The sequence below is a fragment of the Bos taurus genome, chromosome 15, assembly GCF_002263795.3.
Source record: "Bos taurus isolate L1 Dominette 01449 registration number 42190680 breed Hereford chromosome 15, ARS-UCD2.0, whole genome shotgun sequence".
Taxonomy (NCBI): domain Eukaryota; kingdom Metazoa; phylum Chordata; class Mammalia; order Artiodactyla; family Bovidae; genus Bos; species Bos taurus.
The window spans coordinates 44,075,172-44,099,468 of record NC_037342.1 but is presented as its reverse complement, the minus strand read 5'-3'; the positions used below and the strand labels follow the sequence as shown (position 1 = coordinate 44,099,468).

General features: G+C 39.0%; 1 protein-coding gene across 6 annotated transcripts in view; it reads right to left on the bottom strand.

The window, feature by feature from the left end:
- The window catches only part of STK33 (serine/threonine kinase 33), a 188,693-nt gene that overhangs the window by 52,864 nt on the left and 111,532 nt on the right, over positions 1–24,297 (bottom strand). For all 6 annotated transcript variants that reach the window (XM_010812467.3, NM_001075908.1, XM_005215977.5 and 3 more), the window contains 3 exons: positions 7,123–7,261; positions 4,392–4,480; positions 2,465–2,549 (listed from right to left, as the gene is read on the bottom strand). In XM_010812467.3, coding sequence (XP_010810769.1) covers positions 2,465–2,549; positions 4,392–4,480; positions 7,123–7,261 — 313 coding nt within the window. The remainder of the gene's footprint in view (positions 1–2,464; positions 2,550–4,391; positions 4,481–7,122; positions 7,262–24,297) is intronic.

The following is a 24,297-nucleotide window of genomic DNA, read 5'->3' as shown; positions in this document are numbered from 1 at the left end:
AAAATGAGGATAGTATAATCCTAACATCAAAAAACATAAGGGCAGCAGGAAAGAAAGCTACACTCAAAGTTCTGAACTAAAGTGGTAACAAACTGAATTATTTGTTGTCGTTCAGTTACTTAGTCCTGTCCAACTCTTTGCCACCCCAAGGACTGCAGCACACCAGGCTTCCCTGTCCTTCACTATCTCCCAGAATTTGTTCAAACTCATGTCCACTGAGTTGATGACACCACCCAACCATCTCATCCTCTGTCACTTCCTTCCTCTTCTGCCCTCAATCTTTCCCAGCATCAGGATCTTTGCCAATGAGTTGCCTCTTCCCATCAGGTGGCCAAAGTATGGAGCTTCAGCTTCAGCATGACTCCTTCCAGTGAAAATTCAGGATTGATTTCCTTTAGGATAGACTGGTTGGATTTCCTTGAAGTCCAAGGGAATCTCAAGAGTCTTCTCCAACACCACAGTTCTAAAGCATCAATTCTTTGGCACTCAGCTTTCTTTATGGTCCAGCTCTCACATCCTTACATGACTACTGGAAAAACCATAGCCTTGACTAGACAGACCTTTGTTGGCAAAGTAATGTCTCTGCTTTTGAATATGCTATCTAGGTTGGTCATAACTTTCCTTGCAAGGAGTAAGCGTCTTTTAATTTCATGGCTGTAGTCACCATCTGCAGTGATTTTGGAGCCCCCCAAAATAAAGTCTGACACTGTTTCTACTGTTTCCCCATCTATTTCCCATGGAGTGATGGGACCAGATGCCACGATCTTCATTTTCTGAATGTTGAGTTTTAAACCAACTCTTTCACTCTCCTCTTTCACCTTCATTAAGAGACTTTTTAGTTCCTCTTCACCTTCTGCCATAAGGGTGGTGCATCTGAATATCTGAGGTTATTGATATTTCTCCCAGCAATCTTAATTCCAGCTTGAGCTTCATCCAGCCTGGCGTTTCACATGATGCACTCCGCATTTAAGTTAAATACGCAAGATGACAATATACAGTGTTGATGTACTCCTTTCCTGATTTTGAACCAGTCTGTTGTTTCATGTCCAGTTCTAACTATTGCTTCTTGACCTGCATACAGATTTCTCAGGAGGCAGGTAAGGCGGTCTGGTATTCCCATCTCTTTAAGAATTTTCCACAGTTTGTTGTGATCCATACTGTTATGATCAAACTGAATATAGCAGTATATCAAACCAAGTGAGGTTTAATCCAAAGGTACAAGGATGGTTCAACATTTCTATTAATGCAATTATTTCTTTAATAAATTTAAAAAGTATATGATCATCTCAATAGATACAAATTTGAATAGGCATTTCATCTATGTCTATTGTAAGATATATGAATGACTAATAAGTACATGAAAAGATGTTCAACATCATTGGTCGTTAAGGTAATGAAAATTAAAAATCACAATGAGATGCTACTTCCTACCCATCAGAATGGCTATAATTACAAAGATAAGTAATACAGTTAGAAAGGATGTGAAGAAACTGGAACTCTTACACATTGCTAGTGGGAAGGTAAAATCTTATAGTACTTTGGAAAATTGTTTGGTAATTTCTTAAAAAGTATAAACATAAATAATATATGATTCATCAATTTCACTTCTTTGTAGCTACCCAGGGAAAATGAAACCATCAGTTCAGTTCAGTCACTCAGTCGTGTCTGACTCTTTGCGACCCCACGAATCGCAGCATGCCAGGCCTCCCTGTCCATCACCAACTCCTGGAGTTCACTCAGACTCACGTCCATCGAGTCAGTGATGCCATCCAGCCATCTCATCCTCTGTCGTCCCCCTCTCCTCCTGCCCTCAATCCCTCCCAGCATGAAATATCCAGAAACAGAAAACCTAGAGAGACAAAGATCAGTGGTTACCTGGGATTGGGATGGGAATGAGATTGAGAGCAAATGGGCATGAGGCAACTGCTAGAGGTAGAACTGCTTAAATTGGACTGTGGAGGTGCTGTAAAACTCTGTGAATGTATGAAAAATCACCCAATGACACATTTTTTTGGGTATCTAAATTATACTTCAAGAATGCTGTTAAAAATCACATTTACAAAAATGAGAAACTGTTGGTTTATGAAATATATTTAATCAGGACTCTATGAAAAACTACTGGATGGCAATGAAATTGGATAAAAAATGGAAAGAAGCAAAACACATGCATTATTTTAGCATGAATTAACAAAATGATAATTAGGTTTGGGTGTATGATTACCTAAGAGACATAAACAGTTATAAGAAGAGCCCAGAGAAATGATGAACACTATAATCTCCAAAGATAAGAACTATGAAAAATTTGTGACAACAACTAAAATACTTTCACTTTCAAGAAAAGAAAAGGTAGCTTGATCAGGGCCATTAGTTATGATGCAGAATCAAACTGCTCAAATTTTAATCCACACAAGTTGTTCTACTTTTCTCTATAGGAAAAAAAATCATTTAAAGCCTCCTAACTTACCCATATAGATGGGTGTCCCACATGTGGTTTGCAGCATGACCTCACTCCTTCCATGCTTCTTCACTGCTAGGCCAAAATCGGTCACCTTCAAGAAGAAATTCACAGAGTCACCAGTTTTCCAGACCCAAAGTTCACACATTCTGCCAACAGGATTTTCACTACACTGTATTGCATTTAATTCAGGAATTCTTGAGGACAGAGGGGCTTTCCTTGCATTACTAATAAGGACCTTGCTTCCCCTTCCCACCCACCCCTCCTTGTGAAAAAGAAACCTAGTCAAGAGAAACTTGGTTTTTCAAATTTTGAAAAAACACCCATAATGTTGATTATTCACTCCTTCTAATTTAAATTCAACAGTTCAACATAGGGAGTTACTCTTCCAAGAAGGCATTTAACATTTTTTAAAATGAAATTTATCTTTATAAAGTTATTTCATTGTAAAACACATTCTGGCCTTGGTAAGTTTATTATCTATTTTTCTGATGCTCAAGCTATGTTTCAGTTTAAAGCACTGTTATAAATGCAAATCATTATTCTTGTCAGCACTCACAGAAACTCCTCCTTTTCATAATTATTTATAAAATATTTTCTCTAGTCAATGCTATCTTTTCTTTACTATTATTTCCTCTGTGTTTCTAGAGTATACTAATTTAAAAATTATTACACTATTAAAAACTATGAGAAGCAAATTAACAGGAAAAAAAAATACACACGATAACTACGAATACACGGGAGGCCTACTGCTGCAACTGCAGGCTTTCTGCTCAAGTCTAAGTCTTCTCATTAAACATTTGGTTATTAAATATTCAGTGTGTGCCCTTGGTATTGTCTCCCACGTTGGAACAGCCTTGGGCTGAAAGCAGAAAAAACAGGCACATTTACTGACCACACAACCAAAGATGAGATTGTGGTCCACAGACACTGAATGTAAAGTTTTCAGTACCTTACGGAGTAAGAAAATGTTCCTATCAACAATGTGATATCACTATTTCTCTAAAGAGACTAATAAATTTCTCCAGGAGTGTTCACAATGACCCTACTTGGAGCATCATGATACATTATCTTTCTCCACAGAAAATGTATACAGGTATCAAATATATAAAAGTTCTCATGACCCAATTCAGTTCTTTGGAGGGCATTTATTCCTTCATGCACCAAATATTAATTGAGCACATATTATATTTTAGGCATTATTCCTGGTACCAACAGTGAATAAGACACACACAGAATTCCTGCACTCATAGAGCTTATAATAGAAACATCTAAGAATATTTATTTGAGTATAACAACAATACTGTTAATCCTATTTATGTTATAAATGCAACAGAGCAAGTTATTCAAAGACAACATTTTATTCCCAAATTAATACATTCATATATTTTGAAAGCAACCACTTTTAAAATGCTAATAAATAATGTATTCGATCATTTATTTGACATTAAAGAACACTTAATTTGAATAAAGTCTTCAAGAATAAATACTTGGCATACTAACTGTGCTTAGAACATAAATATTAACACCCAAGAAAATTTTAAATGAGAAACACAGACTTTAGCATTAATTTAGTATCAAAGGCACAGCCAAGGTGTACTTTTTCTCTAAATTTGTAACACATTTACATCAAATTACCAGGCATAGTTTTGAAATTAATTAGAATTCAGAGCATCTGTTTGTTTGCTATTAACTAATGATTCAGAACTATCCAAATGAATATCTACTTTAAAAAATTCAGTAGCACTACTTAACTTGTAAAATTATTCTTGTCAGTCACAACCTCTTTTGTGAAATTTTAATTTTTTTAGCACAGGCTGCTTATTTTTGGCTGTTAAAAAGCTTCTGAAATGTATCTAAAAAAGAGGATGTACGTTGCCACTTTGATATCAAACTATTTATAGGCAAACATTTACCACAATTTCTAATATCTTACCTTTATGTTTAAGTTCATTTCATTGTTAGCATCAATAAAGCTGCTTTTAACCATTATGTTCTCCAGTTTCAGATCTCTATGTACTATATCTACCAAGAAAATAAACAACAAATCAAATGAAATGGATAATGAAAAAATAATTAGAGTGGACACAAATAGAACTTGACCAGTTAACATCTACTGTTGAAAAAGGAGATCAGTCCTGGGTGTTCATTGGAGGGACTGATGTTGAAGCTGAAACTCCAATCCTTTGGCCATCTGATGCGGAGAGCTGACTCATTTGAAAAGACCCTGATGCTGGGAAAGATTGATCCCTTTTCTCCACGTTTCTAACCTTAAGGATCCACTTTCTTTGACTCCCTGACCTCTTCCCCAACCCCCTGCTGCTCCAGCTGGCCACTCTTCATGAATGGCCTGGTGAGTGTGAAAGAGGATCATGTCCAAGGTTAGCTATTTCCTGTAGGAGGAAGCTTTCCCATGTCCTTGACTCTTCAAAGAGAGGATTACCTCTTTACTTCTATTCATATGTTATTGTCAGCATAAACATTTAACATACTGCAACTTGGCTACGTGTATACAAACTATATTTTTTTCAATATATTTTCTGCACCATCAGTCCCACTTTTCTACTCTTTATACATTAAAGTTAAAAATAAAAACCCGTGAGACACAAAATCTCCAGTTGAACATGTCAGGGCTCAGGCAGGACTTTTATGTACATGCAAATACTCTCATGTACCAAATATTTCCTTTGCAAATAACTGATCCAGTCCATATCCATTGTAATCATTCCCCTAAACTTAAAAAGCTATAGGTATAATTTCCGGGGAAACGTGGCTGGATGAGCCCTGGACTGTCTACTACTCCTAGTTGTTTACAGTTCTCTTCCACACCCAACCCGTGTTTGGAATTTCTATTGTTCTCCTTATCTCTTCTTACATAAACACCACAAAACTTTAACTAATATATCTTCATAATGTGGTTTGACACTTGGCAGGGCAAGTCTCTCTGCTGCCTCCACTGTTCCTTTTAATTGTTTTTTTTACTATTCTCATCACTCTCAAAATAATTTTATCAAGTTCCATGATAAATCCTGTTAAGATTTAGTTTGAAATATACTGACTTTATATATTAGAACTGAAATTAGCAAAATATCAAGTCTTTGGTTTTCTGCTCTTGCAAAAATCCTCGCTCTCTGCGGAAAGCCCTCCCTTTTCCACCTGAGTTTGTATTCCTCAGCTCAAGTTTTGCTTCCTCTGTGAATTCTTGCTTGACTTTCCGAATCAAATGAGGCACTTAGTACACCTGTGCTCCATGCTCTCTATATGGCTCTCAGAAATCATCATATTGTTTTCTGTACTCCATTTGAAAACAAATCATCAATTTCTTTTCTGTACTCCAGCAGGTGCCTTGTGTTTGAACCTCTGTAAACTCTAGGACCAACCTCAATGCTGTAGGTGCTTAAGGAACATCTGTTGAATGAGCCCCTAGGTTCCAGCACTAGCTCTGCACACCCAACCATGTCCCCTGACCTCTCTGGAACAAAGTTTTTTTTATCTCTTTTGAACTGTGGTGTTGGAGAAGACTCTTGAGAGTCCCTTGGGCTGCAAAGAGATCTAACCAGTCAATCCTAAAGGAAATCAGTCTTGGGTGTTCATTGTAAGGACTGATGCTGAAGCTGAAACTCCAATACTTTGGCCACCTGATGCGATGAATCTACTCTTTGGAAAAGACTCTGATGCTGGGAAAGATTGAGGGCAGGAGGAGAAGGGGATGACAGAGGATGAGATGGTTGGATGGCATCACCAATGCAATGGACGCGAGTTTGAGTAAGCTCCTGGAGTTGGTGATGGACAGGGAAGCCTGGTGTGCTGCAGTCCATGGGGTTGCAAAGAATCAGACATGACTGAGCAATTGAACTGAACCGAACTGATAAAATGAGAAGCTTCTAAAGTCACATGTAAGCCAAACTAACACTGAAGGGGAAAAAAAAAAAAAAGCAGGAGCATGAGGAAAAACAGTAGCAATAATACCAAAGAATAGTAAAGCAATTAGAAGAATTAGAATGATATTTAAATGTGGATATTAAAGTAGTGAAACAACTCCCCTGTGGTACTCTACTGGTGGATCATACATTTGTCAAAACCCATAGAATGTACAATACCAAGAGCGAACACCAATGTAAACTACGGACTTTGGGTGATAACGATGTGTCAGTGCAAGTTTATCAACTGTAACAAGTGTAACCCCTCTGATAGGGGATGCTAATAATGGGGAAGGATCTGCATGCATGGACAGAGGTATTTGGGAATCTCTGTAACTTCTCAATTTTGCTGTGAACCTAAAACTGCTCTAATAATTAAGTCTAAAAATTTGTTAAATGCCTAGTATATGCAGATTTTTAACATTATTATTAATATATGAGTTTTAAGAAATTTCACTTCTATTGATTTTCTATTTTGGATTTAATAATATTAGCTTCTTTTCAAGTTGTTGAATAGAAATGTTCATAATTTCCTTCTTATCCATGGACAATGTAATTGCATACCTGTCTTGTTTCTAATTAAATTATATCAATAAAGTTACAAGGGAAAAAATTTAATTTTTAAAATCAAATTTTCTGTATCAGTAGGCATTACTTCTGTGACTATGAATCCTGGATACAATCACCCTTAAACAAAAGTGCTATCTGCCTGCATGGAGTCAACGAGCTGGGTGATCCTCTTCTTACCCTTGTTGTGAAGATAGGCTATAGCTGAGGCAAGACTTTGAATGATCCACCTTGTCTCATTCTCTGAGAAATGACCTTTCCTTTCCAGAATTTCTTTGAGTTCTCCATCCTCACAAAGCTCCATCACAAGATACATTTTCTGACATAAATATAAAGAGAGAGATCACAAATTATTTAGTTGGGTATGTTTAAATGTTATATACTGTAAACAGAGAGTAGAAATATCATTATAATCTTAATCACTCTATTCATTTAACATAGTTGCTATCTGTCATGTACAAGGTACTCTGTAAGATACTAGAGGGGACAAAAGTGGAAGTATTAGTCACTCAGTCATGTCTGACTCTTTCCAACCCCATGGACTGTAGCTCGTCAGGCTACTCTGTCCATGAAATTCTCCAGGCAAGAATACTGAAGTGGGTAGCCATTCCCTTCTCCAGGGGATCTTCTTGACCCAACAATCAAACCCAGGTCTCCTACATTGCAGAAGCCACCAGGGAAGCTCTACTAGAGGAAAAAGCAAGCATAAAACATACTCTTTATCTCCAAGGAGCTCAGAGTATGGTTCTAATCACAATGTCATGTGATAAGTGCTAACAGAAGAGGACTGTCCAAAATGTGATGAGGTTACAGAGGAGGGAGCGAGCCTAAAGAATGCTCACTGTGAAGAGGCACCATTTCAGGCAGGTCTGGATGATTGAACAGGGATTTATGGGTAGAAAATATGGGCAAGAACAGGCATAGCACACAGCATTTGCAGACTCCAAAGCTGGAAAAAACACTGGCAGTTAAAGAATAACACATATCTCAGTGTTAATAGCATTTTGGTAAGTCAGAGAAGACTGGAGTGGTGAGGGGTGAGGCCAGAAAGAACAGGTTGGTGCCAGGCTGTAAAGAGTCCTGGATGTCACACAAAGGAGCTTGGATTTTTTCCCCCATATGCAATAAGTAGCCACTGAAGATTTTTTTTTTTTTAATTTTTACCCACTCTGTGATCTCCAACCAGGGATCGAACCTGTACCCCCTACAGTGGGATCTCAGTGTCTTAACCACTGGACAACCAGGGAAGTCCCACCATTGAAGATTTTGAAGCTTATGTTTGGAGTGGAGGAAGTGTATGTGCTATTATCAATTCTGCATTTCTAAATGAACACTCCACTCCAGCAGCAATGCAGAGAAGAACTCAACAAACTTCTTTTCTGTGAAAGCCAGATACAGATAGTAAGTATTTTTGGCTTCACAGGCCATACAACCTCTTCCGTAGCCACTCAGCTCTGCTGTCACAGCATAAAAGCACCCATAAACAATACAACAAAACTTTATTTATGGACTTTGAAATTTAGTTTCATATAATTTTCACATGTCATGAAATACTACTATTTTAACCTTTCTTTCCAACCATTAAAAAATGTAAAAAACCTAACTTACAGGCTATAAAAAAAAAACAGGCTGCACTCCAGACTGGCTCACATGCTGTGTATACTGACCTCTGTTCATAAAAGGGTAGATGTGAGGAGCAGAAAGAAGAAAAGAAGAAAACAATGTGACAATACGCAGAGGGAGAAATAGTGGAACTTAGTGACTAATGGGGTATAAATGGCAAAAGCCACAAATGAAATGCCTCTTCCATATTTGCTGTATCTGTGGATGTTTCTTATACTCACTTTAAGTATTCCAATAGTCAGGTCATCTATTGAGTCAGAAAGATTCCCAGTCAACTAAAATGCATGCCTTTTTCATACCTGTGGGCAGCTGCTATTCAGACATAGACCAGCCTCCATGTCTCCATTTTGTCCTGTGCCACTACATTTTCATTGTTGTTTGTAAGATTCTGGGACCTGATCCTATTCTATTACCACTCCTGATGCAACTTCAGTTCAGTCAGCAAGCAGGAAAGCAAGAGGAAAAGGCTAACAACCTTTCTTCCTATAGTCAAAATTCTGACTCACTAAACCTTAGGATGCTTTAGAATTTCAAAAGTAACTACAGAATTCTGTAAAGTCTAACGCAAAAATAAGCTTTTGAACTAGGCCATAGTTTTTCCACTGACAGCGTGGCAGAGATCATGAAATGAAACGGTAAGTGAATTATTTGAAAGGCAAAGTTACATTAGCAGTGCTTACAATACAAATTGATCAATTTAAAACAGGTAAGCTGATAAAAGTTATTATCAATAAAGGTTTTTCAGAAGTCTTTCTGTAACTATTAAAAAATAATTGTGTAGGCCTGGAGAATATGTGGACTCACAAGAAACGCTACATAGTTAACGGATGATCAGTATTACTACCTTAGCCTAACCAGTCAGTTAACAATTTCCTTTAATCTTTAAGATAGCTTCAACTGGAAGTCTAGGCATTTGTGTGAGCTGGGAAGATGGGGAGACAGATCTGACTTTTGTGAATCAAAGGCAAACAGTAGGTAAAAAATAAAATCACAGATGATGGTTTCCTGTGCCTTCGAATTATTCTACATTTGGACTCCCACTTATGTTCCAAAATGAAGGAACAGACCAGACTTGTCCTCCCTCCTGAAACAACCTAAAAAATGGATAAAATAAATGAAATAACAATTTTCAGACATTAGTCATCAGGCAGCACAAGGCAGTGATCCCTGACAGAGGTGAAACCTATGAGACAAGCCCCACGATTATCCTAGCTTACTGTGTAGACAGAGTTTCCAAGCTACAGAGAAGGGAAAGAAAACCCAAGCAGAGCTCAACAGTCTACATGAACTGAGGAGATGGTGCTGAGAGTCCAGGAAGGCCAAGACAACTAAACTCCACAGGCGAGATTGCCAAAGAGGGGAAGGCTGTACACAGAGAAAGCACTATAGATTTGCAGGTGGCTGCCGATCCCACCCTCAACTCTTCAGCAAAGTACTAACTAGCACATACGTATCAAGAATCTAACCAGAGGAAAACAAGATGGTGGAGGAGTAGGTGGACGTGGAGTACATTTCTCTCCACAGATACATCAGGAATACACCTTCAGACACAGAAGTGCATGCAGAACACCAGCTGAGATTGGACAGGAGTACCTGACCAGCGACCCATGTAAAACTCGGTAGAATGAAGGAACCAAGGGGAAAAACAGGAGTGTTAGTAGGACCGGACCTGCCTTTGGCGGGTGGGGGAATTGAAGCAGGGGTCCGATCCCCACATTGGGGCAATTGTCTGAGTCAGAGGAGAAACATTTAAGGCTGAGTGAAACATCTGATCTGTGGCAGCCTAAATGGAATGAGAATCAGACAGTTCTTGCTGCAACCATACCTGCCCTGGACAGGGATGCAGACCCCCTGGAAGGTGCACTGGCTGGGAGATGGAGTTTAGGAATTGTGGAGCAATCCCTGGGTGAGGGCAGCTGTTGACTGTGGAGAGACAGATCAGGGGATGTGAGGGAGGAGACTGTGCTGGAAAATGCCTGCAGAGTAAAGCTGGGCAGCCATGGAAGCAAGGCGATACTGCTGAGTCATGCATAGGGGGTGGAGCCATCACCATAGCCTCTCTTCCCCTACAGGCCAGCACTGGCAGCTGAACAACAGAGGGGCTGGCCCAGCAAATGCCTGAGGCACTGAACTACAGAGTAGGGCCCCACTCAGGATGCCCCTTTAAGTTCCCGACGTGGTGATCTACAGAGTAGGACCCCAACCACGAGGGCCCCTCTATGTGCCTGATGCGTGAACAACAGAGAAGGACCCCAGGCAAGGAAGCCCTCTAAGTGCCTGAACCGGAAGAGGCCTTCTGATTGCCACCCACAAGAGGCACAAAAAAAGATTCTGATAGGGCTGTAACTGCTGCAGAGGAAGCAGTCCGTGTCCCTGCACACTCGGTGCCTCCAGGGTCCCCCCAAGCCAAGCAGTTGTGTCACCTTCACGCTCAGCTCTCACTGGGGCAGAGCTGCCACAGGCAAAAAAAGTCTCGCGCCTATGCATGCAGGGTCGCTTCAGTAATGTCCGACTTTTTGCAACCCTGTAGACTGTGGCTTACCAGGCTTCTCTGTCAGGAAGGTGGGTTCTCCAGGCAAGAATACTGGAGCTATTGGCCAATACTGGTTGCCATAACCTTCTAGAGCACTATATTTCCTGCTGCCCTAGCCACCAACTCCCCTGAGTACCTGGTGCTGCCAGAATCCTTGCGATGCTGCAGGGAGCTGCACCATCTCCACATGTGGCCCTCACAGGGGCAAACCCAAGTCCTCCAGGGCAGCCTCAGGAGCAAACCCCAGTGGATGGCCCATATGCAGAGGTGGAAATAAAACCACAATTGAAACTAAGAAAGAAGACCCAAAGCTTTCCCACCAGCTGTACAAGCTACAGATTAAATCCACATGATCAACTAGACAGACTGTCTCTATGGAATATATAAAAGGTCATTGAGAGCTCCCACAAAAGAAAACACACCAGTTCTGATAGCTGTGGACATTGGAGGCAAGAACAGAGGAGGAGAACCCAATTAGAATCTGAGCTGCCCCCACAGCAGGTCCAGAGATCAGCAGTGTTAGAGGGCATCCTAGGGAGGTGAGGTAGACTGTGACTCCCAGCGAGGGAAAGGAATCTGACAGCAGTGACTCAAGAAAAACATTTATTATTCTTATGTTTTGACTTGTTCTGTAGATTCTTCTGGGGTTTTTTTCCTTTTTCCCCCCCTCCTCTGTTGTAGTTGTCGATTTTATTGGCACTATGAAATCTAATTAAGCTTTTGCGCTTTTTCTTTTTATTCTTTTTTTTTTTCTCAGTCACATTTTTTCTTGTTATAAACCTCTGCCTCTACGTTGGGCTTTTGCAGTTCTGGGGAGTTTTCTTCTTTTTTTTTCTTTTCTTTTCTCTTCTTTTAATTTTAATTTTTTAAACCTATTATTAAAAAAATAGATAAAAAATTTTAAAAACCTATTATTATTTTTTCTACATTTATTCCTTTGTTTGCTTTTCCTGTTCTTTTCCCCCTGCAGTTAATCTTTAATATATATAAATCTTCTATATCTACCTGTATTTAACTTTGCATATCTATTCTTTCTTTTCGTTCTTTCCTTTCCTCTCAACATATTTGTTAGTTTTATTTTCATTACTTTATTTTCCAGTTGGCACCTTGCTTTAGTTTTGTTTTCCATTTTGTACTTTAGTTAGTTTTGTTCAGGTAGACATAATTTTTGGTTCCCTTTGTTCGCCAGGTCAATCTATTATACTTTACTTTTGTTGGACTGTTTTGATTTTGCTTATGGATGTATATGTATTTGTGTATATTCAGTCACACGTTTTATTGTTGTTATAAACATCTGCATCTTTGTCAGGCTTTTGTAGTTCTGTGGGGTTTTCCTTTTTTTTTTCCTCTCTTTTTTATAATTTTAACTTTTAATTTTTTTAAACCCATTATATTTTTTCTACATTTATTCCTTTGTTTGCCTTTCCTACTGTTCTTTTCCCCTTGCAGTTAATCTTTAATGTATATAAATCTTCTTCATCTACCTCTATTTAACTTTGTATATCTATTCTTTCTTTCTTTTCTTTCTTTCCTTTCCTCTCAATATATTTGTTAGTTTTGTTTTCATTGCTTTATTCCCCACTTGGCACCTTGCTTTAGTTTTGTTTTCCAGTTTGTGCTTTAGTTAGTTTTGTTCTTAACTGGTAAATATAATTTTTGGTTTCTTTTGTTCACCGGGTCAATCTATTGTATTTTATTTTTGTGGACTGTTTTCACTTTGTTCATGGGTATATATGTATATGTGTATATTTCATTATTTTAATTATTATTTGCCTGAATTTGTAACTGCCATTTGTCTGAGGCTCATCTTTGGTTTCTCATTTTTTGGATATTTGTTTCAATCTCACTTGATGCCATAACAAACCACTTGTGAAACCTTCGCTCCTGACCAGAGATCAAGACCTGAGCCTCTGCAGTGGGAGCACTGACTCCAAGACCCTAGACTACCAGAGAACTAACCCTACTAGCGGGTATCAAATAGTGAGAACTCACACAAAGGAAACCACTGGAATACAAGACCCAGCATCACCGAACCACCAGTAGCACCCTGTGCAGGATACCTCATGTAAACAACAAACAAAACAAAAATACAAACCCATAAATCAGCAGACAGGATTACCACCTCACTCAGCCTTGCCCATTAGAGGAAAAACAAACAAGCAAAAACTTAGCACAAATCTGATCCTATAGGAAGCTTACACAAACCACTGGACCAACCTTAAGTGTTCGTGTTAGTCGCTCAGTCATGCCCGACTCTTTGCGACCCCATGGACTACAGCCCACCAGGCTCCTCTGTCCATGAGATTTTCCAGGCAAGGATACTGGAGTGGGTTGTCATTTCCTTCTCCAGGGGATCTTCCCAACCCAGGGATCGAACCTGGATTTCCTGCACTGCAGGGAGATTCTTTACCGACTGAACTACAAGGGAAGCCCCTTAAAAGGGCAGAAACCAAAAGGAAGAAAGAATTCAATCTTGAAGCCTGGGAAAAAGAGAACTCAAACACAATAAGTTAAATAATAATAATAATGATGAAAAGGAAATACTAAGGACTTCCCTCTAGCTCAAATGGTAAAGAATCTGCCTGCAATGCAGGAGAACAAGGTTCGATTCCTGGGTCAGGAAGATCCTGCCTTGCGGGCTACAGTTCATGGGGTTGCAAAGAGTCAGACACGACTGAGTGACTAACACACACACAGAGAAATACTACCCAAATGAAGGAACAAACTAGAAACACAGAAGTCCAAATAAATGAAGAGGAAAGAAGCAACCTACCTGAAAAAGAATTCAGAATAATGATAGTAAACATGATCAAAAACGTTGAAAATAAAATGGAGACAATGCAAGAATTAATTAACAAAGACCTAGAAGAATTAAAGAATAAACATGCAGAGACAAACAACCAATTACTGAAATTAACAATACTCTATGGGACTAACAGGAAAATTTGGCCTTGGAGCACAGAATGAAGCAGGGCAAAGGCTAGTAGAGTTTTGCCAAGAGAACACACTGGTCATAGCAAACACTCTCTTCCAACAACATAAGAGAAGAGTCTACACATGGACATCACCCAGTGGTCAACACTGAAATCAGATTGATTATATTCTTTGCAGCCAAAGATAGAGAAGCTCTATACAGTCAGCAAAAACAAGACTGGGAGCTGACTGTGGCTCAGATCATAACTCCTTATGGCCAAATCCAGACTTAAATTGAAGAAAGTAGGGAAAACCACTAGACCATTCAGGTATGACCTAAATCAAATCCCTTATGATTATACAGTGGAAGTGAGAAATAGATTTAAGGGATAAGATCTGATAGACAGAGTGCCTGAAGAACTATGGACAGAGGTTCGTGACATTGTACAGGAGACAGGGATCAAACCCATCCCCAAGGAAAAAAATGCAAAAAAGCAATCTGGCTGTCTGAGGAGGCCTTACAAATAACAGTGAAAATAAGAGAAGCGAAAAGCAAAGGAGAAAAGGAAAGATATAAACATCTGAATACAGAGTTCCAAAGAATAGCAAGGAGAGATAAGAAAGCCCTCCTCAGTGATCAATGCAAAGAAATAGAGGAAAACAATAGAATGGGAAAGACTAGATCTCTTTAAGAAAATTAGAGATACCAAGGGAACATTTCATGCAAAGATGGGCTCGATAAAGGACAGAAATGGTATGGACCTAACAGAAGCAGAAGATATTAAGAAGAGGTGGCAAGAATACACAGAAGAACTGTATAAAAAAAGATCTTCATGACCAAGATAATCACGATAGTATGATCACTCACCTAGAGCCAGACATCCTGGAATGTGAAGTCAAGTGGGCCTTAGAAAGCATCACTATGAACAAAGCTAATGGAGATGGTGGAATTCCAGCTGAGCTATTTCAAATCCTGGAAGATGATGCTGTGAAAGTGCTACACTCAATATGCCAGCAAATTTGGAAAACTCAGCAGTGGCCACAGAACTGGAAAAGGTCAGTTTTCATTCCAATCCCAAAGAAAGGCAATGCCAAAGAATGCTCAAACTATCGCACAATTGCACTCATCTCACACGCTAGTAAAGTAATGCTCAAAATTCTCCAAGCCAGGCTTCAGCAATATGTGAACTGTGAACTTCCAGATGTTCAAGCTGGCGTTAGGAAAGACAAAGGAACCAGAGATCAAATTGCCAACATCTGCTGGATCATCTAAAAAGCAAGAGAGTTCCAGAAAAACATCTATTTCTGCTTTATTGACTATGCCAAAGCCTTTGACTGTGTGGATCACAATAAACTGTGGAAAATGCTGAAAGAGATGGGAATACCAGACCACCTGACCTGCCTCTTTAGAAACCTATATGCAGGTCAGGAAGCAACAGTTAGAACTGGACATGGAACAACAGACTGGTTCCAAATAGGAAAAGGAGCACGTGAAGGCTGTATATTGTCATCCTGCTTATTTAACTTATATGCAGAGTACATCATGAGAAACGCTGGGCTGGAAGAAGCACAAGCTGGTATCAAGATTGCTGGGAGAAATATCAATAACCTCAGATATGCAGATGACACCACCCTTATGGCAGAAAGTGAAGAGGAACTAAAAAGTCTCTTGATGAAAGTGAATGTGGAGAGTGAAAAAGTTGGCTTAAAGCTCAACATTCAGAAAACTAAGATCATGGTATCTGGTCCTATCACTTCATGGGAAATAGATGGGGAAACAGTGGAAACAGTGTCAGACTTTATTTTTTTGGGCTCCAAAATCACTGCAGATGGTGATTGCAGCCATGAAATGAAAAGACGCTTACTCCTTGGAAGGAAAGTTATGACCAACCTCGATAGCATATTGAAAAGCAGAGATATTACTTTGCCAACAAAGGTCTGTCTAGTCAAGGTTATGGTTTTTCTGGTGGTCATGTATGGATGTGAGAGTTGGACTGTGAAGAAAGCTGAGCACCAAAGAATTGATGCTTTTGACCTGTGGTGTTGGAGAAGACTCTTGAGAGTCCCTTGGACTGCAAGGAGATCCAACCAGTCCATCTAAAGGAGATCAGTCCTGGATGTTTATTGGAAGGACTGATGCTGAAGCTGAAACTCCAATACTTTGGCCACCTCATGCAAACAATTGACTCATTGGAAAAGACCCTGATGCTGGGAGGGACTGGGGGCAGGAGGAGAAGGGGACGACAGAGGATGAGATGGCTGGATGGCATCACTGACTCAATGGACATGAGTTTGAGTGAACTCCAGGAGTTGGTGATGGACAGGGAGGTCTGGCATGCTGAGATTCACAGGGTCAGAAAGAGTCAGACACAACTGAACAACTGAACTGAACTGAGAAGGAATCAATAGCAGAATCTGAAGCAGAAGAACGAATCAGTGAGCTGGAAGATAAAATGGTGGAAATAACTTCTGAGGAGCAGAATAAAATGACAAAAATGAAAAGAACTGAGGATAGTCTCAGAGACCTTTGGGACAATATCAAATACAGCAATATTCAAATTATAGGGGTCCCAGAAGAAGAACAGAGAAGGCAATGGCACCCCACTCTAGTACTCTTGCCTGGAAAATCCCATGGACGGAGGAGCCTGGTGGGCTGCAGTCCATGGGGTCGCTAAGAGTCGGACACGACCGAGCGACTTTGCTTTCACTTTTCACTTTCATGCATGGAGAAGGAAATGGCAACCCACTCCAGTGTTCCTGCCCGGAGAATCCCAGGGACGGGGGAGCCTGGTGGGCTGCTGTCTATGGGGTCGCACAGAGTCGGATACGACTGAAGTGACTTTGCAGCAGCAGAAGAAGCAGAGAAAAATAAAGGGTGTGAGAAAATTATTGAAGAGATTATAACTGAAAATCTCCCCAACATGGAAAAGGAAATAGCCAATCAAGTCCAAGAAGCACAAAGAGTCCCATACAGGATAAACCCAAGGAGAAACATGCCAAGACACATACTAATCAAATTAACAAAGACTAAACACAAAGAAGGAATATTAAAAGCAGCAAGGGAAAAGCAAAAAGTAACATACAAAGGAAACCCCATATGCTTAATAGCTGATCTTTTCAGCAGAAACTCTGCAGGCCAGAAGGGAATGGCAGGATATATTTAAAATACTGAAAGGGAAAAATCTACATCCAAGGTTACTGTACCCCGCAAGGATCTCATTCAAAATTGATGGAGAAATAAAAAGCTTTTCAGACAAGCAAAAGTTAAGAGAACTCAGTACCACCAAACCAGCTTTATAAAAAACATTAAATGGACTTATATAGTCAAGAAATACAAAAGAAGAAAAAAGATCTACAAAATCACCCCCAAACAATTAAGAAAATGCAATACAAACATATATATCAATAATTACTTTAAATGTAAATAGATTAAATGCTCCAACCAAAAGACACAGACTGGCTGAATGAATACAAAAACAAGAACCATATATATGCTGTCTACAAGAAACCCACTTTAGCCCTCAAGACACATAAGGACTGAAAATGTGAGGATGGAAAAATATATTTCATGCAAATAGGAAGCAAAAGAAAGCTGGAGTAGCAATCCTCATATCAGACAAAATAGACCTTAAAATAAAGAAGATTACAAGAGATAAGGAAGAACACTACATAATGATCAAGGGATCAATCCAAGAGGAAGACATAACAATTGTAAATATCTATGCATCCAACATAGGAGCACCTCAATACATAAGACAAACACATAAAAGGAGAAATTGACAGTAACACAATAACAGTAGGAGACTTTAACACCCCACTTACACCAATGGACAGATCATCAAAACAGAAAATTAATAAGGAAACACAAGTCTTTTTTTTTTTTTTTAATTTTAATTGGAGGCTAATTACATTACAATTTTGTAGTTTTTTTTTCCATACATTGACATGAATCAGCCATGGGTTTACATGTGTTCCCCATCCTGAACCCCCCTCCCACCTCCCTCCCCATCCCATCCCTTAGGTCATCCCAGTGCACCAGCCCTGAGCACCCCGTCTCGTGCATCGAACCTGGACTGGCGATCTGTTTCACATATGATCATATACACATTTCAATGCTATTCTCTCAGATCATCCCACCCTTGCCTTCTCCCACAGAGTCAAAAAAAAACTGTTCTATACATCTGTGTCTCTTTTGCTGTCTTGCATATAGGGTTATCGATAACCATTTTTCTAAATTCCATATATATGCATTAGTATGGCATCTGGTCCCATCACTTCATGGGAAATAGATGGGGAAACAGTGGAAACAGTGTCAGACTTTATTTTGGGGGGCTCCAAAATCACTGCAGATAGTGATTGCAGCCATGAAATTAAAAGACGCTTACTCCTTGGAAGGAAAGTTATGACCAACCTAGATAGCATATTCAAAAAACAGAGACATTACTTTGCCAACAAAGGTCCGTCTAGTCAAGGCTATGGTTTTTCCAGTAGTCGTATATGGATGTGAGAGGTGGACTGTGAAGAAAGCTGAGTGCTGAAGAATTGATGCTTTTGAACTGTGGTGTTGGAGAGGACTCTAGAGAGTCCCTTGGACTGCAAGGAGATCCAACCAGTCCATTATAAAGATCAGTCCTGGGTGTTCTTTGGAAGGAATGATGCTAAAGCTGAAACTCCAGTCCTTTGGCCACCTCATGCAAAGAGTTGACTCATTGGAAAAGACTCTGATGCTGGGAGGGATGGGGGGCAGGAGGAGAAGGGGACGACAGAGGATGAGATGGCTGGATGGCATCACTGACTCGATGGACATGAGTCTGAGTGAACTCTGGGAGTTGGTGATGGACAGGGAGGCCTGGTGTGCTCCAATTCATGGGGTCGCAGAGTCAGACACGACTGAGCAACTGAACTGAACTGAACTGAATACTGTATTGGTGTTTTTCTTTCTGACTTACTTCACTCTTACTTCCAGTTTCATCCACCTCATTAGAACTGATTCAAATGTGTTCTTTTTAATGGCTGAGCAATATTCCATTGTGTATATGTACCACACTTTTCTTATCCATTCGTCTGTGATAGACATCTAGGTTGCTTCCATGTCCTGGCTATTATAAACAGTGCTGCGATGAACATTGGGGTACACGTGTCTCTTTCAATTCTGGTTTCCTCAGTGTGTATGCCCAGCAGTGGGATTGCTGGGTCATTTGGCAGTTCTATTTCAAGCTTTTTAAGAAATCTCCACACTGTTCTCCATAGTGGCTGTACTAGTTTGCATTCCCACCAACAGTGTAAGAGGGTTCCCTTTTCTCCACACCCTCTCCAGCATTTATTCTTTGTAGATTTTTGGATCGCAGCCATTCTGACCGGCATGAGATGGTACTTCATTGTGGTGTTGATTTGCATTTCTCTGATAATGAGTGATGTTGAGCATCTTTTCATGTGTTTGTTAGCCATCTGTATGTCTTCTTTGGAGAAATGTCTGTTTAATTCTTTGGCCCAACTTTTGATTGGGTCATTTATTTTTCTGGAATTGAGCTACAGGAGTTGCTTGTGTATTTTTGAGATTAATTCTTTGTCAGTTGCTTCGTTTGCTATTATTTTCTCCCATTCTGAAGGCTTATAGTTTCCTTCATTATGCAAAAGCTTTTAAGTTTAATTAGGTCCCATTTATGTATTTTTGCTTTTATTTCCATTACTCTGGGAGGTGGGTCATAGAGGATCCTACTGTGATTTATGTCGGACAGTGTTTTGCCTATGTTTTCCTAGAGGAGTTTTATAGTTTCTGGTCTTATGTTTAGATCTTTAATCCATTTTGAGTTTATTTTTGTGTATGGTGTTAGAAAGTGTTATAGTTTCATTCTTTTACAAGCGGTTGACCAGTTTTCCCAGGAAACACAAGTCTTAGATGATACATTAGATGAGATGGATCTCACTGATACCTTCAGGACATTCCATCCAAATGCAGAAGAATACACGTTCTTCTCAGGTGCACATGGAACATTCTCCAGGATAGACCGCATCCTGGGTCACAAATCAAGCCTCAGTAAATTTAAGAAAATTGAAATCATATCAAGCATCTTCTCCAACCACAACACTATGAGACTAGATATCAACTACAAGAAAAAAACTGTAAGAAACACAAACACATGGAGATTAAACAACATATTTCTAAATAACCAACAGATTACTGAAGAAATCAAAAGGAAAATCAAAAAATTTCTAGAAACAAATGACAATGAAAACACAACAACTCAAAATCTACGGGATGCAGCAAAAGCAGTCCTAAGAGGGAAGGTTATAGCAATACAGTCCTACCTCAAGAAACAAGAAAAACATCAATAGACAACCTAACTTTATATCTAAAACAAGTGGGAAAAAGTAAACAAAAAAAAAAACTCCTAAATTAGTAGAAAGAAAGAAATCATAAAAATCCAAGCAGAAATAAATGAAAAAGAAATGAAAGAAACAATGGTAAAGATTAATGAAACTAAAAGCTGGTTCTTTGTGAAGATAAACAAAATTGACAAACCTTTAGCCAGACTCATCAAGAAAAAAAGAAGAATCAAATCAACAAAATTAGAAGTGAAAAAGGAGAGGTTACAACAGACAATGCAGAAATACAAAGGATTATAAGAGACTATTATGAACAACTATATGGCAATAAAATGGATAACCTGGAAGAAATGGACAGATTCTTAGAAAAGTTCAACCCTCTAAGACTGAACCAGGAAGAAATAGAAATTATGAACAACCCAATTACAAGCACTGAAACTGAAGCTGTGATCAAAATCTCCCCAAAAAAACAAAAGCCCAGAACCAGATGGCTTCACATGAGAATTCTATCAAACATTTAGAGAGGAGCTAACGCCTATCCTTCTAAAACTCTTTGAAAAAGTTGCAGAGGAAGGAACACTTCCAAACTCATTCTACGAGGCCACCATTACCCTGATACCAAAACCAGACAAAGACAACACAAAAAAAGAAAACTACTGGCCAATATCACTGATGAACACAGGTGCAAAAATCCTCAACAAAATTTTAGCAAACAGAATTCAGCAACACATCTAAAAGCTCATACACCATGATCAAGTTGGGTTTATTCCAGGGATACAAGGGTTCTTCAATATACGCAAATCAATCAGTATGATACACCATATTAACAAATTAAAAGATAAAAACCATAGGATAATCTCAATAGATGAAGAAAAAGCCTTGGACAAAATTCAGCACCCATTATGTTTAAAACTCTTCAAAAAATGGGTATAGAAGGAACCTACCTCAACATAGTAAAGGCCATATATGATAAGCCTACAGCAAACATTATTCTCAGTGGTGAAAAGCTGAAAGCATCCCCCTAAGAGCAGGAACAAGACAGGGTGTCCACTTTTGCCACTGTTATTCAACATAGTTCTGGAAGCCCTAGCTACAGCAACCAGAGAGGAAAAAGAAATAAAAGGAATCCAACCAGAAAAGAAGAAGTAAAGCTCTCACTGTTTGCAGATGACAAGATACTGTACATGGAAAACCCTAAAGATAGTATCAGAAAATTACTGGAGCTAATCAGTTAATTTAGCAAAACTTACAGGATACAAAATCAATACATAGAAATCACTTGCATTTCTATAAACTAACAATGAAAAATCAGAAAGAGAAATTAAGGAATCAATCTCATGTACCACTGCAACAAAAAGAATTAAACATCTAGGAATAAACTTACCTACGGAGACAAAAGAACTGAACACAGAAGATTATAAGACACTGATGAAAGAAATAAAAGATGACATAAACAGATGGAGAGAGATTCCATGTTCCTGGCTAGGAAGAATCAATATTGTGAAAACGGCTATACTATCAAATGCAACCTACAGATTCAATGTGATCCCTATCAAATTACCAATGGCATTTTTCATAGAACTAGAACAAAAAATTTCACAATTCATATGGAAACACAAAAGACCCCAAATAGTGAAAGCAGTCTTGAGAAAGAATGGAATTGGAGGAATCAACCTTCCTGACTTCAGCTACAATCATCAAAACAGTATGGTACTGGCACAAAAACAGAAATATAGACCAATGGAACAAGATAGAAAGCCCAGAAATAAACCCATGCACCTATGGGTACCTTATTTTTGACAAAAGAGGCAAGAATATACAATGGGGCAAAGACAGCCTCTTCAATAAATGGTGCTGGGAAAACTGGACAGCTACATGTAAAAGAATGAAATTAGAACACTTCCTAATACCATACACAAAGATAAGCTCAAAATGGATTAAAGACATAAACATAAGACCAGAAACTATGAAACTCTTAGAGGAAAACATAGGTAGAACACTCAATGACATAAATCAAAGCAAGATCCTCTACGACCGACCTCCTAGAGTAACAGAAATAAAAACAAAAGTAAATAAGCAGGCTTGATTAAACTTAAAAGCTTTTGCACAGCAAAGGAAACTATAAGCAAGGTAAAAAGACAACCCTCAGAATGGGAGAAAATAATAGCAAACGAAACAAGTGACAAAGGATTAATTTCCAAAATATACAAGCAGAACATACAACTCAATGCCAGAAAAACAAACAACAAAAAGTGGGAAAAAGACCTAAATAGACATTTCTCCAAAGAAGACACACAAATGGCAAACAAACACATGAAAAGATGCTCAACATCACTCATTATTAGAGAAATACAAATCAAAACTACAATGAGAGATCACCTCACACTGGTCAGAATGGCCATCATCAAAAAGTCTACAAACAATAAATGCTGGAGAGGGTGTGGAGAAAAGGGAATGCTCCTATACTGTTGGTGGGAATGTAAATTGATACATCCACTATGGAAAACGGTATGGAGATTCGTTAAAAAACTAGAAATAAAACCACCATATGACCCAGCAATCCCACTCCTGGGCATATACCCTGAGGAAACCAAAACCGAAAAAGACATATGTATCCCCTTGTTCTTTGCAGCACTATTTACAATAGCTAGGACATGCAGACAACCTAGATGTTCATCAACAGATGAATGGATAAAGAAGTTGTGGTACATATACACATGGAATATTACTCAACCATAAAAAGGAACACATCTGAGTCAGTTTTGATAAGGTGGATGAACCTAGAACCTATTACACAGAGTGAAGTGAGTCAGAAAGAGAAAGGTAAATATCATATTCTAATGCACATATACGGAATCTAGAAAAATGGTACTGAAGAATTTATTTACAGGGCAGCAATGGAGAAACAGCCAATAGACTTATGGACATGGGGAGCGGGGAGGAGAGGGATGAGATGCATGGAAAGAGTATCATGGAAACTTACATCAGCATATGTAAAATAGATAGCCAATGGGAATTTGCTGTATGGCTCAGGAAATTCAAACAGGGGCTCTGTATCAACCTAGAGGGGTGGGATGGGGAGATGGGAGGGAGGTTCCAAAGGGAGGGGATATTTCCCTGGAGAAGGAAATGGCAACCCACTCCAGTATTCTTGCCTGGAGAATCCCATGGATGGAGGAGCCTGGTGGGGTACAGTCCACAGGGTCACAAAGAGTCAGACACAACTGAGTGACTTCACTTTCACTTTCACTTTCATGGCTGATTCATGCTGAGGTTTGACAAAAAGCAACAAAAACTCTGTAAAGCAAGTATCCTTCAATAAAAAGTTAATTAAAAAAAAAAGAATCTACCCAAAGCTGGGGAAAGTACCATGCAAAAATATCAGAGGGAACAACGACTGAAGCCTCCACAAGGCCAGGAAGAGTTCCTATTTCCACTAGCCAGTGTGGAAAATCTCATAATTCATGGGACACTGGGCAGAGTACTTAGAAGGGTCTTACCTCATTACTTAGGGAAAAATTAGCCCAGACCAAAGGCTCTGTGGTGCCACCAAACAGTTTAAATTAAGCTTCAAAAGTATCAAACTATTTCTAAATAACTCTGTCTTGAATAAAGCTCAAGAATAGCTGTAAGAATATAAAAGATTAGCCAGCATCCAATCAAAAATGAACAGGCATAAAAAGAAGCAGGAAAATACAACTCATAATGAAATGGGGGAAATCAATCACTTAAAATGGACCTAAAAATGGCACACATGATATAATTAATAGAAAAGGGCAGTAAAAGTTATTATAACTATATTTAAAGAAGGAGGAGGAAATAGTGAGCACATTATGTAGAAACATGGAAGATACAAAAATGACCCAAATCAAATTTCCACTAGAAAGTATAAACAGCATATATGATGTTACAGAAAAAAAGGTTATAGAATCTGACAATATCACAATAGAAACTCTACT